General features: G+C 45.6%; 1 protein-coding gene across 2 annotated transcripts in view; it reads right to left on the bottom strand.

The window, feature by feature from the left end:
• INO80 (INO80 complex ATPase subunit) overlaps positions 1-19225 on the bottom strand; it is a 171826-nt gene that overhangs the window by 35328 nt on the left and 117273 nt on the right. For both annotated transcript variants that reach the window (XM_069730102.1, XM_069730109.1), the window contains 2 exons: positions 16026-16166; positions 11110-11335 (listed from right to left, as the gene is read on the bottom strand). In XM_069730102.1, coding sequence (XP_069586203.1) covers positions 11110-11335; positions 16026-16166 — 367 coding nt within the window. The remainder of the gene's footprint in view (positions 1-11109; positions 11336-16025; positions 16167-19225) is intronic.

Genomic DNA, 19225 nt, shown 5'->3' on the forward strand with positions numbered 1-19225 from the left:
CCCTTTCTAGGCTCCGATCTCCCCCGAACCATCAACAGGCAAGTACGTGGAGCGTTCCTCCGGTATCCTTTACTGCAACGTTGGATGCCAGCCCTGAGCTCACCTTACGGGCGACAGTTCCTTCGCGTTCCGATCTCCCCCCTCCATAGCAGGCGAACACATGGAGTAGCCCTCCATCTACCTCTCCTGGAGCCAGGTGCATAGCCGGACATAAATGTGTATGGCGTTCGTGCAGCTCCCCACTGCATCACTACTGACATAGAGGATGACGCAAGGCGGCAGAAGCTCTCCACCTCCTCCTTGACTATGGCGACGGTGGATTGAGCACCGGCCCACCACATCTACCGTGAGTACACTGTGGGTGGTCCACAGCGCGCATTTTTGATGAAGGAGCGCTCCTCAGGATGGCGCTAATAGCGGTCGCGATGCCGCAGGCCGCAACCGCAAGTTCTTCAAATTTAGTTCCCGGCTTTTCTCCTCATACAGGCCGGAGTCCTTGGCCACGCCCACCGGCAATTACCACCGCACATCTTTTCCAGTGCTTCTCGTTCCATGAGAAGCGCTCTCACAGATCTCGGCGGCCATCTTGGTACACCCAGCGCTGATCCTGCAGCGCTGCTCCAGTCCTCCTACTCTCTGGATCCGTGGTCACAACCGATATACAGCCTTCAGGATACATTGCGGACCTCCCCTGGGGACTCAAGACACAGGACCTGGGTAAGCTGCAGATACATAGCTTAACCCTTCCCCTGCTAGTAAGCGCTCTCCTCAAGGTTACTATGTCTATTCTGCATGTACCTCTTGTAAGGTCTCATTACCCCGGGGTCACAATACTGCATTGTGCACAGCTTGTGAACTGTTAACTGTTCAGGAACCACCTGTTATTGATACCGAACCTAGTGAGCCTGGTCCCCCTGAGTGGGCTACCTCTCTTATCTGGTCTATGGCAGGGGTGTCAAACTGCATTCCTCGAGGGCTGCAAACAGGTCATGCTTTCAGGATTTCCTTGTACTGCACAGGTGATAATTTAATCACCAACTCATTATTTGTGTAGGTGATTAAATTAATCACCTGTGCAGTACAAGGAAATCCTGAAAACATGAACTGTTTGCAGCCCTCCAGGAATGCAGTTTGACACCCCTGGTCTATGGCATCCCTGGCAAAAGCGTTAGAATCGTTCTGAGACCCCTCCTCTAACCAGGGCACTCTTACAGACGACGCTTCCGATCCTCAAAACCCCTCATAGTCTAGGGGTCGTACCTTGCCAAGGGGCTCTCGCCCTTCAAGAAAAAGGACTAATGCCATATACCCATACCATCACCGGGATTCAGGTTCTGAGAGCTCCATTTCTCACTCCCCTTCCATTGGGGCTAGCAGAGTACCTGTTTCAGAGGACGATTCTGACACGTCCCTAGATCAGGAATTTCATCACGATCAGGAGACTCTCGACTCTCTGATTGAGTCAGTAAATAAGGCTTTGAAACATGAGGAGGAACCTTTATCTAAAACGGATCATGCAGTGTCCTTCCTGGAGGGAAGAGTAAATTTCTTCCACAACAGAGACCCTTTCGGAACCAGTAACAGCAGGCCCGATCCCGATTTTTTCGCTTCAACTCAAATTGGTCCTCTACTTCCACATCCTCTGGACCTGGCCGGGCGCAACGTAGGGATAGAGGTCCTCAAACCTCTTACAAACCTTCCCCCTCTTGGAGAGGCAGGCCTAGGCAGTCAGGGTCCAGAGGGTCCAGACCGGGCAGGAATCCCAGACAATGACTCCCTGTGGTATCCAGAGGACGCCCTCAAAGTAGGCGGCCGCCTGCTTTTCTTCAGCGATGCGTGGCTCTCGGTCGTTTACGACGAATGGGTCCGCGACCTAGTGTCCTCTGGATACAAGATAGAATTCTCCTCTCTTCCACCAAATCGCTTCTTCCTGTCTTCTCCTTCTAGGGCAAAGGCATCAGAGTTCTTCCAGGCCATAAGCTCACTAAAAGAAGACGGGGTTATTATCCCGGTTCCTCAAAGCGAAAGGTTTCAAGGTTTTTATTCAAACCTCTTCATTGTTCCAAAGAAGGACGGTACAGTACAGCCCATACTGGACCTAAAAACTGCTGAACAAACTTGTCAGGGTGAGACGGTTCCGGATGGAATCGCTTCGCTCTGTCATCGCCTCCATGGAGAAAGACGAGTTCCTACCGTCCATAGACATCCAGGACGCGTACCTCCACATTCCAATTTTACCTTCTCACCAAAGGTTTCTTCGCTTCGCAGTTCAGGAAGATCACTTTCAGTTTGATGCTCTGCCCTTCGGCCTCGCCACCGCTCCCAGGGTATTCACCAAGGTCATGGCGGCTGCCATGGCCATCCTCCATACCCGAGGTGTGGCGGTGTTACCGTATCTAGATGATATCCTCATCAAAGGCCCCTCTTTGCGCACCTGCAAAGAGGCCGTGACCATCACAATAGATACTCTTTCTCACCTGGGTTGGAAGACAAACTTCAAAAAATCTTCCCCAGTACTGACTCAGCGAATTTCCTTTCTAGGAATGATACTGGACTCATCCCAGGGGTTGGTACTTCTTCCCCCGGAAATGATCTCAGTTTTACAGTGGGAAGCTTAGAAGCTCTCCCAACCTCATACTCACTCTCTACGTTTCAGTATGAGAGTCCTTGGCAGGATGGTAGCAGCTATGAAGGCGGTCCTATTCGCTCAATTACACCTCCGCTCCTTACAACATGGTCTCCTGGCTGTGTGGGACAGGAACCCGTTATCTCTCGATCGTCGTTTCCTTCTTCCCCAGCGAGTCAGACAGTCTCTCAGGTGGTGGACTTTGAAGTCCTCCCTGAATCAAGGGAAGTCCTTTCTTCCAGTACATTGGCTAATTGTGATAACAGATGCCAGTCTTCTGGGCTGGGGAGCGGTGTTCCACCATCACACTGCTCAGGGCCGCTGGTCTCTTCAGGAAGCACGCCTGCCCATCAACATCCTGGAAATATGGGCAATCAGGTTGGCTCTTCTTCAAATCCATCCCTTCCTGACAGGTCGTCCCATCGGGATTCAGTCAGACAATGCCACGGCAGTGGCATACATCAACCGGCAGGGGGGAACACGCAGCAAGGCAGCCATGACCGAGGTAGGCCACATCCTTTGTTGGGCCGAGGAAAACCGCTCACTGATATCAGCGGTTCACATCCTGGGAGTGGAAAATTGGGAGGCAGACTTCCTCAGCCGCCAAGGTCTCGACTCCGGAGAGTGGTCTCTCCATCCGGAGATCATCCACCAGATCTGCGGTCGTTGGGGAACCCCGGACGTGGATATGATGGCCTCACGGCTAAATTCCAAGGTTCCCAAATTCATAGCTCGGTCCCACAATCCGGCAGCCATCGGGGCATGGCTTGGCTAGTTCTAGCCCCCTAATAATGGTCATTATACCAATGGAAGCTATGATAGAATGTTTAGGCTAAGGTTCACATTAAGAGCAGAATAGTGACGTATGCAACGACTCACTTCCCCATAAAATGAAGGACACTATGGAGAAACATGGGCGCTGAGGTACCTATAGTCTGAATGTGCCCTGGTTTCCATCATAAACTGAAGACAAAATACAGAAGTGAACAGAGTCAAAGAAAAGCTCAAACCAAAGTACAGACTGATATTATAAACGGATATATACAGTGATGTCTATCCTTACATAAGGCCAATTACTTTGTACAGTGGGACAGTATACAGATTTGCTTGTTTGTCAGGTGCAGAAAACGATTACTTATCGTTCTGCGCCCATGAAAAATGCGGTCTGACTAAACAGGCCATTCACAGATGGATACTGACAGATAGCAATCGTAAAAACAAACACTTTCGCAATACATTAAAATTTGCAGCCATTCTTGAGATGGTTATATTAGTCTTTTGTTTGCAGTTTGTTGCCTTGGACACCGACCACCTTTGAAGTTGAGCTTGTAAGCTCTGCAGTGAAGCCAGCTGGGATTAGTAGGTAACAGGGCGCTCTAGCGATCCTGGCCAGCTTCACAACAGTGCGTACAAGCTTAATAGAAAGACTGAAAGCACTGCACATATTCTGCTGTGTAGCAATTGTGGTTGGTCTCCAAGGCAACAAGCTGTAAACAAATTAAAGGTTTTAATGTCTCAAAAATGCCTGAAAATGCTAATAAGCAGTAAAGGGCAAAACTGCTTGTATTTACAAGTAGTATCTAACAACACCCACTCCTATTTCGACTTTCACAAATATGGGAATGTTGGGCTTGGACTAATCAGAGGGAAATGATGCCTCACCGGTCTACTCCTTCATATGCAAACATCAAGCTGCAGAATAAAAGGGCATTTTTAAAAGACGGCAACACCTTTGGATGACTAGGATAATCTGATGCTGAAGCAGATCAGTGGCCGATGATCATGTTACAACCCCTTGAAAGAAAGTTATATTTTTTCCCACAAGAAGACACAACAGTGATTACAGAGGAGAAACACCAAGAGCATAGTGTTGTTTTTTTTAAACACACAGGGCCCATCAGATTAACTGTATTGGAGAACCCCTTTAAATGAATGATGTCAGATGAGACACTTGTTCTTACATCCAATCGATCCTCAGAACCTCTCCTCCAGACTGTTCTCCTATGCAAATGATCCATATATCAATACAATATCCCCTGCTCCAACAATGCACTACTTTCAGCCATACTGACATCCATCATCTCACGGAGGCTGCTAGACAAACACAGTCTGGACTCTCAAACCCAGAACTTGTATACTTGTGATGTCATTCTGGCAAGAAGCCCGACTGCCAGCATTACGCAACCGACATAATCTGTGACCCTACATAGTGAATGACATTTCCACCTTGTGTAGGATTCCCTCACCCGCAAGGCGGAGGGGCCCTCTCCCACAAGGTAGAGGTGCCCTATCTGGCAAGGCGGAGGGTGTCCTATCCGGCAAGGCGGAGGTGAACTTGTTGGCTTTTAAATATGTCTTGTATGAAGCTGGATTGATTTTATGGGATCTCAGTGTGGTGCTGGAGTTTTTTTTGGAGTATTTCATTTTTATTGTACTACTAGCTGAAGAGCCCGGCGTTGCCTGGGCATAGTAAATATCTGTGGTTAGTTATAGCACGTCACTTCTCTTATTTTCCCATCACGCCTCTCATTTTCCCAATCACATCTTTAATTTTCCCCCTCACATCTCTCATTTTCTCCCTCACACCTCTCATTTTCTCCCTCACTCCTCTCATTCCCGCCTAACACTTGTCATTTCGACCTCACATCTGTCATTTTCCGATCACTACACTATTTTCCCTCACTCCTCTCATTTTGCACTCACACCTTTTCATTTTCACCTCACACCTCTCATTTTCACCTCAGTATATACATGTTTGTCATCTCCCTTATATATAGTATACACCTGTATGTCATCTCCTGTATATAGTATATACCTGTATGTCATCTCCCCTGTATATAGTATATACCTGCTGTGTGTCATCTCCCCTGTATATAGTATATACCTGTATGTCATCTCCTCCTATATATAGTATATACCTGTATGTCATCTCCTCCTATATATAGTATATACCTTTATGTCATCTCCTTCTATATATAGTATATACCTGTGTGTCATCTCCCCTGTATATAGTATATATCTGTGTGTCATCTCCTCCTGTATATAGTATATACCTGTATGTCATCTTCTATATATAGCATATACCTGTATGTCATCTCCTCCTGTATATAGTATATACCTGTAGGTAATCTGCTCCTGTATATAGTATATACCTGTGTGTCATCTCCTCCTGTATATAGTATATACCTGTATGTCATCTCCTCCTGTATATAGTATGTACCTGTATGTCATCTCCTCCTTTATATAGTATATACCTGTGTCATCTCTCCTGAATATAGTATATATCTGTGTGTCATCTCCCCTGTATATAGTATATACCTGTGTGATCTCCTGTATTAGACCTCGTTAACACGTTATTTGCTCAGTATTTTTACCTCAGTATTTGTAAGATAAATTGGCAGCCTGATAAATCCCTAGCCAACAGGAAGCCCTCCCCCTGGCAGTATATATTAGCTCACACATACACATAATAGACAGGTCATGTGACTGACAGCTGCCGTATTTCCTATATGGTACATTTGTTGCTCTTGTAGTTTGTCTGCTTATTAAACAGATTTTTATTTTTGAAGGCTAATACCAGACTTGTGTGTGTTTTAGGGCGAGTTTCGTTTGTCAAGTTGTGTGTGTTGAGTTGTGTGTGGCGACATGCATGTAGCGACTTTTGTGAGATGAGTTTTGTGTGGCAACATGCGTGTAGCAACTTTTTGTGTGTCGAGTTGCATGTGACAGGTTAGTGTAGCAAGTTGTGTGCAGCAAGTTGTGTGCAGCAAGTTTTGCGCATGGCGAGTTTTGCGCGTGGTGAGTTTTATGTCTGGTGCCTTTTGAGTATGTGCAAGTTTTGTGTGAGGCAACTTTTGCATGTGTTGCAAATTTTGTGCATATGGCAATTTTTCCGCATGTGCAAGTTTTGCGTGTGGCGAGTTTTCCATGAGGTGAGTTTTGCACTTGTGGCGAGTTTTGCGTGAGCCTATTTTTTGCATGTGGCGAGTTTTGCGCGTGGTGAGTTTTGAGCGGCGACTTTTGTGTTTCGACTTTTATGTGGTGAGGTTGGCGTATGTGTGGTGAAATGTGTGCTGAGGGTGGTATATGTGTTCAAGCACGTGGTAGTGTGTGGCGCATTTTGTGTGTGTGTTCATATCTCCGTGTGGTGAGTATCCCATGTCGGGGTCCTACCTTAGCAACTGTACGGTATATACTCTTTTGCGCCATCGCTCTCATTCTTTAAGTCCCACTTGTTCACATCTGGCAGCTGTCAATTTGCCTCCAACACTTTTCCTTTCACTTTTCCCCATTATGTAGATAGGGAAAAAATAGTTTGGTGAATTGGAAAGCGCGGAGTTAAAATTTCACCTCACAACATAGCCTATGACGCTCTCAGGGTCCAGACGTGTGACTGTGCAAAATTTTGTTTCTGTAGCTGTGACGCCTCCAACACTTTTCCTTTCACTTTTTTCCCCATTATGTAGATAGGGGCAAAATTGTTTGGTGAATTGGAAAGCGCGGGGTTAAAATTTCACCTCACAACGTAGCCTATGACGCTCTCAGGGTCCAGATGTGTGACTGTGCAAAATTTTGTTGCTGTAGCTACGACGCTTCCAACACTTTTCCTTTCACTTTTTTCCCCATTATGTAGATAGGGGCAAAATTGTTTGGTGAATTGGAACGCGCGGGGTTAAAATTTCACCTCACAACGTAGCCTATGACGCTCTCGGGGTCCAGACGTGTGACTGTGCAAAATTTTGTGGCTGTAGCTGCGACGGTCCAGATGCCAATCCCGGACATACACACATACACACACACACACATTCAGCTTTATATAGTAGACTAGATAGTGGCCCGATTCGAACGCATCGGGTATTCTAGAATATGCATGTCCACGTAGTATATTGCCCAACCACGTAGTATATTGCCCAGCCACGCAGTATATTGCCCAGCCACGCAGTATATTGCCCAGAGACGTAGTATATTGCCCAGCCACGTAGTATATTGCCCAACCACGTAGTATATTGCCCAGCCACGTAGTATATTGCCCAGCGACGTAGTATATTGCCCAGCGACGTAGTACAGTGGGGCAAAAAAGTATTTAGTCAGTCAGCAATAGTGCAAGTTCCACCACTTAAAAAGATGAGAGGCGTCTGTAATTTACATCATAGGTAGACCTCAACTGTGGGAGACAAACTGAGAAAAAAAAAATCCAGAAAATCACATTGTCTGTTTTTTTAACATTTTATTTGCATATTATGGTGGAAAATAAGTATTTGGTCAGAAACAAAATTTCATCTCAATACTTTGTAATATATCCTTTGTTGGCAATGACAGAGGTCAAACGTTTTCTGTAAGTCTTCACAAGGTTGCCACACATTGTTGTTGGTATGTTGGCCCATTCCTCCATGCAGATCTCCTCTAGAGCAGTGATGTTTTTGGCTTTTCGCTTGGCAACACGGACTTTCAACTCCCTCCAAAGGTTTTCTATAGGGTTGAGATCTGGAGACTGGCTAGGCCACTCCAGGACCTTGAAATGCTTCTTACGAAGCCACTCCTTCGTTGCCCTGGCGGTGTGCTTTGGATCATTGTCATGTTGAAAGACCCAGCCACGTTTCATCTTCAATGCCCTTGCTGATGGAAGGAGGTTTGCACTCAAAGTCTCACGATACATGGCCCCATTCATTCTTTCATGTACCCGGATCAGTCGTCCTGGCCCCTTTGCAGAGAAACAGCCCCAAAGCATGATGTTTCCACCACCATGCTTTACAGTAGGTATGGTGTTTGATGGATGCAACTCAGTATTCTTTTTCCTCCAAACACGACAAGTTGTGCTTCTACCAAACAGTTCCAGTTTGGTTTCATCAGACCATAGGACATTCTCCCAAAACTCCTCTGGATCATCCAAATGCTCTCTAGCAAACTTCAGACGGGCCCGGACATGTACTGGCTTAAGCAGTGGGACACGTCTGGCACTGCAGGATCTGAGTCCATGGTGGCGTAGTGTGTTACTTATGGTAAGCCTTGTTACATCAGTCCCAGCTCTCTGCAGTTCATTCACTAGGTCCCCCCGCGTGTTTCTGGGATGGCACACCATTCTTGTGATCATTCTGACCCCACGGGGTGGGATTTTGCGTGGAGCCCCAGATCGAGGGAGATTATCAGTGGTCTTGTATGTCTTCCATTTTCTAATTATTGCTCCCACTGTTGATTTCTTCACTCCAAGCTGGTTGGCTATTGCAGATTCAGTCTTCCCAGCCTGGTGCAGGGCTACAATTTTGTTTCTGGTGTCCTTTGACAGCTCTTTGGTCTTCACCATAGTGGAGTTTGGAGTCAGACTGTTTGAGGGTGTGCACAGGTGTCTTTTTATACTGATAACAAGTTTAAACAGGTGCCATTACTACAGGTAATGAGTGGAGGAAAGAGGAGACTCTTAAAGAAGAAGTTACAGGTCTGTGAGAGCCAGAAATCTTGATTGTTTGTTTCTGACCAAATACTTATTTTCCACCATAATATGCAAATAAAATGTTAAAAAAACAGACAATGTGATTTTATATTGCCCAGTCACGTAGTATATTGCCCAGCCACGTAGTATATTGCCCAGCCACGTAGTATATTGCCCAGCCACGTAGTATATTGCCCAGTCACATAGTATATTGCCCAGTCACATAGTATATTGCCCAGTCACATAGTATATTGCCCAGCGACGTAGTATATTGCCCAGCCACATAGTATATTGCCCAGCCACGTAGTATATTGCCCAGCCACGTAGTATATTGCCCAGTCACATAGTATATTGCCCAGTCACATAGTATATTGCCCAGCCACGTAGTATATTGCCCAGCCACGTACTATATTGCCCAGCCACGTAGTATATTGCCCAGCCACGTAGTATATTGCCCAGCCACATAGTATATTGCCCAGTCACGTAATATATTGCCCAGTCACGTAATATATTGCCCAGTCAGATAGTATATTGCCCAGTCACATAGTATATTGCCCAGTGATGTAGTATATTGCCCAGTTACGTAGTATATTGCCCAGTTACGTAGTATATTGCGCAGCCTCGTAGTATATTGCCCAGTTACGTAGTATATTGCCCAGCCACGTAGTATATTGCACAGCCACGTAGTATATTGCACAGCGACGTAGTATACAGCACAGAGCCACGTAGTATACAGCACAGAGCCACGTAGTATACTGCCCAGTCACGTAGTATATTGGCCAGTCACGTAGTATATTGCCCAGCTACGTAGTATATTGCCCAGCCACATATGTAACAGGTTAAAAAATAAAAAAATAAACATATACTCACCTTCCGAGGGCCCCTTGTAGTCCTGTCGCCTGTGTGCGGTGCACGCGGCAGCTTCCGGTCCCAGGGTTGGTATGAGCGCAGGACCTGTGATGACGTAGCGGTCACATGACCGTGACGTCATGGCAGGTCCTTCTCGCATACCATCTTTAGCACCGGAACCTGCTGCTTGCACTGCCGAGGACAGCGCGTATGTCGGAGGGTGAGAATAATGTTTTTTTTTTAATTATGTAACACTAGATGGCAGCCCGATTCTAAAGAATCAGGAGTCTAGAATCCATATATACTTTATTTATTCAAATGTAAGAATAATACAATTAATAAATAATAGTAAGAAAGAACAAAAATAATAGGCAGTATATGGAGAAAACACCAAACAAAAGTTCAAAATTGGTGTGAAAATGTCACTGAACCACTTCACAACTAAATATATATAGGTTTTGGTAAATGGTATTATCATTTTTTTTACGAAATTCGGCAGGAGCTTGAAGAGCAACGTCACTGGGCCCGCCTCCACGCAGTAGAAACTTGCTGTGAGGTAAAAATTAAAAAATCACACCAAAATGGCGGGCGGAGTGTGTCACAGTACGGCACATTTCTGATTGGTCGCTCGCAGCAGGCGGCAACCAATCAGACACTGGACACTGTTGACGTCACTTATCTCCGGACATTAGCTCCGGACATTAGCTCCGGACATTAGCTCCGGACATTAGCTCCGCACATTAGCTCCGGATATTAGCTCCGGACAAAGCCACGGAAGTTGGCACAAATTGCAGGAAGTAGTATTCTAGGCAATTATATATTAGATTAGATCTTTTTACTATTGATGCTGCATACGCTGGCATTAACCCTGTGTGAGGGCTGACTGGATGACTGGAGGGGAGTATGGAGCGGGCAATGACTGCGGGGAGGAAAGAGCGGCCATATTGCCGCTGGACTGTGGCCGTCGCTGATTGGTCGTGGCATTGGTTGTGGGCATTTTGCCACGACCAATCAGCGACTTGGATTCCATGACAGACAGAGGCCGCGACCAATGAATATCCGTGACTGACAGAAGGACAGATAGAAAGATGGACGTGACCCTTAAACAATTATATAGTAGATTCATATGTTCAATATCAACGGTATATTTTCCCAACACAACATAGAGCCTGCCATTTTTTTTACTCCCATAATTGCATTGACCTACCTGGAATTCTTATGTACGACCAACCATGACATGGCCGAATTGCCAAAAGACCACATGGATTCTCTGGAAATAGCGGCGTATCCCTTATGAGCCAATCAGCTTGATGGTCGTGGGTCCCAAACACAAGCAGCTTTGACACCTCTGTGTTTCCCCCATTCCTCCACATCTGCCGCTCATTTTCTGCACTTCGATCATTGCAGTATGTGTCAATTGGCGCTGCAGTTACCTGAGAGGGTAAAACATGCACATCCATAAAGATACCCTTAGGTGTGTAAGACGGTGCCATCTTATCAACACAATTTAGAAATGCTGGAGTTGTTAAAGGTACATGGCACATTTCTTTCCTTTAATGAACAGACATATAAAATCCAGGCAGCCTCGTCACATTTTCCACAGCAGGTTGTGAAAACATAGGCAATTATATGAATGGTTGCTAAGTTCAACACTTACACATTAATAAACAGAAAAAGTGGACAGTTTTTGCTTTCATTATTACTTCTGGCTTCCCAGATTATTCTGCTTTTTTGTTTTTTCAAATTCACATTTTGGTTCCAGAGCCATTCATTTTTTTATTCAGTGCTAATTGTTATGGTGTTTAGTAAGGAGCTGCGGCTCACAGGAAACTTCCCCAACCCATCCTGGGGTGTAGTGCAGCGGTATCCACACTGTGCAGTGATGAGGCAGTGACCCAGGAAAGTTCAAAGCAATACGTCTGTTTACTGTTCAAGTCATATAAACACAGCACACGATATCTTTCAGATCGCAGCCGGGAACCATATCCTCTGGTTTACAGCCAATAAACAAGCCAGTTCACCTTTGTGACCGGTTGCCGTGGGCGACTGCACTGCTGTGTTAATGTTCAACTCACAGCACTACACAGTACATAATATGCTCCGGATCGCAGCCGGCAACCATATCCTCCAGCTTGCAGCCGATAAACATCCCAGTCCACCTCCTGAGACCAGTTAACGTGGGCAACTGCACCGCTGTGTATGCTGTGGGTGACAGGCCTTTCAGCTGACTTGGCTGTTTGTCTCTGCTTGCCTGTGTTGCCTCACACAGGTGAAGCTCTGTAGAGCCTCCTGCTCTGTACTTCTGCAAACACCAGACTGACACTTACCCTGACACACCCAAACCCTTTACTGCAGGATTAGTAACTAGAATCTGTGGCCCTGGGCCACATGTAAAACCCAGGCTGGGAATGAAACGGACTGCGCCACTACCATCCTGTAGTCCATTTAAAAACACAAAAGCCCAGAGCAGGTTTTCTTAAATCTGCCTTGGACAAATAATTTGCCCAAGACTAACACTTACTTTAATTCCGCATTGCAATCACAGCAACGACTAGAATGCACTCCCATGGCTTCAAAATGCCTCTGTGTGCATCTTGGGGGGGGGGAACATACAGCGACCCTCACATGTAACACCAGTCACTGCCTCACAGTGGAAAGAACATCACAAGCCCTTTGTCCATTTAGTCACACAAGAGGTGCATTTGGGTCTCTCTCTCATTGTATGAATGCATCTCTATTTTAATTTTACACAGAGTTGAGGCAAATTTGAGACTTGTAGGCCGCAGCCACTGCTCTCTCCTTGCTTAAGGTGATTCCGTGGGTGTTTAGTGCTGCTGGGAGCATAAAAACGAATAGGCGCATCTGACTGTCAACTGAAAATGATGACAGGATGACTGTTCTCAAAAAGAACAACAATTGGATTGGCCAAGACTTCTTAACCCCATCGGATGAAAGCAGTGGAACATAAAAGCAATTCAAATATTCTTATTTATCATTTGGTGTATTCCCATGCATACCTTCCCGCCCCAAAAAGGGTATACGGTTAATGGTTTATTATTTTTTTTGTCCTCCTCCTCATTCTAAACCATATGAGCAATATTATCATGTGAGAAAGGATGTCTTGGCTTTGACAAAGATAGCTCTGATCGAAACGCGTTGCCTCTGGCCGTGTATGGGCATTTGTCTAAGGGAGAGCATGTACCACATGTATTTTTAAATGAAGTAATAAAGAAGAATATTTTAAAGGAGCTGGAACCACACATCCTTTCTCATGGTATCTACGTTCGTCTGCACAGAGTTCCGAGCACCTGCGGTGGTTACTGGTGAGCTGGCTTAAACCCCTTGTTTTCATTTCAATATTATCATGTGGCCCTCGCTGTAAACTTTTGAGGACCATCAGGCAACTCACAGCCATACATTTTGGAGGGCGATTAATCAGCCCTCAGTCATACATTTTGGAGGCCCATCAGGCGGCCAGCAGTCGTACATTTTGGAGGCCCATCAGGTGGCCAGCAGTCATACATTTTGGAGGCCCATCAGGAGGCCCTCAGTCATACATTTTGGAGGCCTATCAGGAGGCCCTCAGTCATACATTTTGGAGGGCCATAAGGCAGCTCTCAGCCATACTTTTGGAGGGCCATCATGCAGCCCTCAGTCATACATTTTGGGGGACCATCAGGCAGTTCTCAGTCATACATTTTGGAGGCCCATCAGGCAGCCCTCAGTCATACATTTTGGATGGCCATCAGAAGGCCCTCAGTCTTACATTTTAGAGGGCCATTAGGCAGCCCTCACACTAAAATTTTGGAGGGCTAGCAGGTGGCACTCACATTAAATTCATTTTCAGGGATACATGTTTTATTTTCAAAAATAACATCATACTGTGCAAACAGGTTGTGGGTTGGATGACAGATCATGCTTCCAGGATATTTTATTTCCCAGCACCACTCTGTTTACCACACGGTTCAATCTCACTAGCCAAAAGTCTGGACCACATAATCCTCAACCTGATCCTCCTTCCTCCCACCATGGCGAGTCCCAGTTGATAAGTGATCCCACACTCAGACACTCCGAGGAGCAAGTCTTTACATTTCATTTAATGATTCTGGCCTCTCACTCTGGACGTTTCAAGAGGGACATGAGACCTCATGTGTAGTGATGCCAAAATATTTGAGCAGCCACGGTCAGAAGATGACTGTGAGTAACGGCAATTAGTGTCTCAAGCGGTCAATGATGATGAGACACAGTTGCAAACAAGTTATGATGTTAAGTCAACAAGTGAGGAGGAGGACCAGAGTGTGGAAGAGGAAGACGAGGTTGGTGGACAATGAAGTCACTGACCCAAACTGGCAAGATGCCATGCAGAGCGAGGACAGCAGTGAAGAGGTGGTGGGATCCTCAGCACTGCAACAGGCAGGAAGAGTCAGTGAAGTGGTCAGAGGTAGAAGGCGGGCAACTGTTCTCCAGGACACCCATACATGCCAAGTTCTCAGGCTAAAGGCTAGGTGTTTCTTTTTTTTCTAGTGTATTCCCATGCTTCCCTTCCCACCCAAAAACCGGTGTACGGTTCATGGTGTTCTTGTCCTCCTCCTTTAATCCAAAACTATCCCTCCTCCAGCACAATGCAGCTAACAGCGGTATTAATAGGAAATCGAAAAGAATAGATGTAATCTTCTAAAGGAATTTTGTCTTTTGCAGCAAGGACTGTAAGGCAATAATCACTGCCTAAATGATAATTATTATTATTTATTTATATAGCACCAATAATTCCATGGTGTTGTACACGAGAAAGGAGTTACATACAGGGTTATAGATATCGTTAACAGTAAACAAGTTTACAATGACAGACTGGTACAGAGGGGAGAGGACCCTGTCCTTGCGGACTTACATTCTATGGGATAGTGGGGAAGAGGGCCAGTAATACAATGGCCTAAATGCCAGTAATACACTATCCCTACTCCAGCAGCTAGCCCTACACTAATTGCAGCTAAAAGCGGTATTATTAGAGAATAGAATATATCGGAATGAGCCCTGAAAAGGAATTTTGTTTTAATGTAGCACTAGCAAGGACTGTAAGGCAGTAATCCCTGACTAGATGCCTCTAATATGCTAACCCTTCTTCTGCAGCTAACAATACACTAATTGCTTATCACAAAAGTATTATTATAGCATAGAATTTATTTAAATTGGCTTTGAAAGGGCTTTTTGTTGTACTTGGCAGCATCAAGGACTTTAACACAATGAACCTTGCCTAAATGCCTCTAATACACTATCCCTACTCTAGCAGTTAACCCTACACTAACTGCAGCCAAGATGAGTATTATTAGAGTATAGAATCTATTTGAATTAGCCTTTAAAAAGACTGTTGGTTTAATGTATCAGCTGGTACTGTAACCCTATAACACACTGTCCCTATTTCCGGGTACAATGAGTTGAGCACGGGCTCTTCTATAAACCAGATGACCCTATGCGGCAGTACAATCATAGTAATGCCAGTAGCCAACATGGCTATGGCATTACCATGATTGGCAGGCAATCCCCGCATGTTAAGTGGCTAAAAATCAGAAGCGAAACATGTGGGGAGGGGGAATCGGGCATGATGAGCGAGTACCTGGATACTCAATCGAGTACCAAGAGTCTGAGTACCTAGCATGCTCACCCATCACTATTCCTTACATCAAATCTGATCTGACAGCAGTATAAACAGTGCTACACTTAGATAAAAATAAATGTAGACACTTATGTAAAGCGCTACCTTGTAATCATAAAAGAACTGAAATAAAGCAATACCACTGCTTTATATGTGATATCGTAAGTCATAGTAAGATACAAAAAATAAAGATAAGACCAAACAAACCTTGATACCATAAACCCACACCTGACATGTGATACTGCACGTTGGGAAGGGGGTAAAGCACTCAGATTACTTTCTTATTCTGCCGTATCAAGGAATCAAAACTGTATAACAGAAAGCAGGTTTGATGCCCAGAGCAATCAATCAATTTTAGTGTAGCTCTCATGTTTAGCTATAGTCTGTTGGTGACGAAACAGGCACAGTACCTTGGATTTTCTGTCCTGCTGTACACTTACAATGAAGTTATAAAACGAGTAAAAGCAACTTACCAATGGTGAGGAGATACTCAGGAACGACAGCAGCTCAGTGACTTGGCATCGCTGTACAAGTGCTGAACCAGTGCTTTTCTGAATTATCACGTGGTCTGTAAACCCAGAGACTGGCTCACGATGGCAGGTGAAGACCATGTTCTAAAGAAAGAAGAATATTATTCAACTACGTATTACATGCTTATGTCTTCTATAAACAACATTCTTTGCCGTAAACAAACATGAAGAAAAGCGTCATTTAAAGGTGTGTCTCACAACAGACATTTATGGCACATCCACTGGATTTACCATAAATATCTAATACAAGTTAACCGCGCGTTCCTCGACAGGAGAGTGGTGTCTGCGTGAGTGTCAACAGGAAAGTGGTGGCTGCGAGTGGGGCGGCAGGAGAGGTAGCAGGGAGTGTTGCGACAGAATAGTGGTGACCATGTGTGTGGTGACAGGAGAGGTAGCAGGGAGTGCAGCAACAGGAGAGTGGTGGCGACCTGCGCGGTCACAGGAGAGGTAGCAGGGAGTGCAGCTACAGGATAGTCGGAACCATGTGTGTGGTGACAGGAGAGGTAACAGGGAGTGCAGGGACAGGAAAGTAGTGGCCGCCCATTGAGCAGCAGGAGAGGTAGCAGGGAGTTCAGCGACAGGAGAGTGGTGGCCACGTGTGTGTTGACAGGAGAGATAGCAGAGAGTGCAGCAACAGGAGAGTGGTGACTAGTGTTGGGCGATACCTTCCGATATCCGAAAATATCGGTATCGGATTGGATCGGCCAATATCCAAAAAATATCGGATATCGCCGATACCGATACCGGAAACCAATGGAAGTCAATGGGATACAAATATCGGAATGAAAATAAACCCTTTCTTTCATTGCACATCCAGTTCCGGAGGGGGGAAGAGTGTGAGCGGTGCGTGGGCGGAGACTGCATGTGCAGAAAACAAATAGCCTTTAGCTCAGGAAAAGAAAATACAAGTGTCCAGTACTTCAGGCTCAGTCCTGGAGCCTTAACACACTTTGGAGGCTTTCACCTCCACACACACACACACACACATATTGTGTTAAGCATTAGCCTTTCTTTTATAGGTCTAACCACACCCAGGAACCCATCACATGATTAGACATGTGGTTATGACATCACCACAGGTCCTGAAACACATATAGATAGGCATGGTTATATCACAGCGACAAGCCACCTATGTGACACATATCTCCCATTGACTATACAACCTTTAGCCACGCTACAATACATACATACATAGTACATACAATACATTCATACATTACATACAATACATACATACATACATACAGTACATATAACAGAGTACATACTCACCATCACTTGTCACTTTGTTCCCCGAAGCCAGTGTCATCTGTAAAAAAGATTAAAATAACAAACAACCAATATACTCCCTGATCCGCAGAAATCCACGAGTGTCCCACGACGATCTCCCGTGGAGAACGGCAGCATCAGCTATTGCGACCGCTCTCTAGGGGCTCCAGGAATACAATGACGGGAGGAAGGTATCCTTCCGCACTATATTCCTCCGCGACTGTAAAAAAATAGTGCCTAGTCTCACTTTTGGCATTGCTATGTGAGAAATTTCCCACGCAGCAATTGCCATAAAGTGAGACCAGTGAACTAAGGTAACCTCTCAGTGATGCACTGCAGGAGCCATTGTCTCCTGTCAGTGTGTCACGGAGGGTCCTATAGAGCAGTGACATCACTCGATGTCACTGTTCTATAGGGGAGATCGTCGTGGGACACTCGTTATTAATTGGACTACGAGAACAGGTAGTATACAGATTATTATTTTATGTTTTTTGCAGGCGCTGAAGTATGTTAAGGATGGCTAAATGAAGAATATTAAAATACGGTACTTTTTTCTGGCGGTGTCTTTATTTATTTTATTTTTTTTAACTCTTTCACTACACTAGGATTAATAATGGATAGGCGTCTTATTGATGCCTCTCCATTATTAACCCGGCTTAATGTCACCTTACAATAGCAAGGTGACATTAACCCCTTATTACTCCATATCCCACCGCTACACGGGAGTGGGAAGAGAGGGGCTAAGTGCCAGAATTGGCGCATCTTACAGATGTGCCATTTCTGGGGTGGCTGCGGACTGGTATTTGTAGCCGGGGGGGCCAATATCAATGGCCCCTCTCTAGGATATGAATATCAGCCCGCAGCTGTCTGCATAGCCTTTCTGGCTATAAAATATAGGGAGACCCCTCATCATTTTTTTTTGGGGGGGGTCCCCCTATTTTAATAGCCAGTAAAGGCTACGCAGACAGCTGCAGGTTGATATTCATAGCAGGCTACCAATATTGACCCTAGGCCATCGGCTTTCCCCCTCTGGCGCAGAAAACGTCGTTTTTTGTTTTTTTTTAAATTAAATGCTCATAATGGCCTCTTTCACACTTTCGTCGGTACAGGTCCGTCGCTATGTGTCGGGCCGACGTACCGACGCACGTTGTGAAATTTGTGCATGACGTGGGCAGCGGATGCAGTTTTTCAACGCATCCGCTGCCCATTCTGAAGTCCGGGGAGGAGGGGGCGGAGTTTCGGCCGCGCATGAGCGGTAAAAAATGGTGGACGCAATGGACAAAAAAACGTTCACTTGAACGTTTTTTCGTGCCGACGGTCCGCCAAAAACACGACGGATCCGTTGCACGACAGACGCGACGTGTGGCCATCCGTTGCGAATACAAGTCTATGTGCAAAAAACGCATCCTGCGAGCACATTTGCAGGAGCCGCTTTTTTCTGCCGGATCCGTTTTTTTTCTCAGAGTTGTATTAGCGCCGGATTGAGCCTGATGGCCACACATTTCATCCGTTTTTTGCCGGATCCATCAAAAAAGCTGTTTCCGCCGGACGGAAAACACATACAGAGGAACGGTTTTTCTGTCAAAAAACGGATGAAACGTGTGGCCATCAGGCGCAATCCGGCGCTAATACAACTCTACGAGAAAAAAATGGATCCGGCGGATAAAAACAGATCCTGCAAATGTGCTTGCAGGATGTTTTTTTTTTTTTTTTACATTCAACACATTAGCCGGATGATGGGACTACTACTGTCCCATCACTGGCTAATGTGTCAATCACTGTCATTGTAGCAGGCATAGCCCGATGGGACTTGTAGTCCCATCGGACGATGCCTGCACACACACAACCCTCAGCAGGCCCGTACAGACCCCCGG

The sequence above is a fragment of the Ranitomeya imitator genome, chromosome 1 (genome assembly GCF_032444005.1).
Source record: "Ranitomeya imitator isolate aRanImi1 chromosome 1, aRanImi1.pri, whole genome shotgun sequence".
Taxonomy (NCBI): domain Eukaryota; kingdom Metazoa; phylum Chordata; class Amphibia; order Anura; family Dendrobatidae; genus Ranitomeya; species Ranitomeya imitator.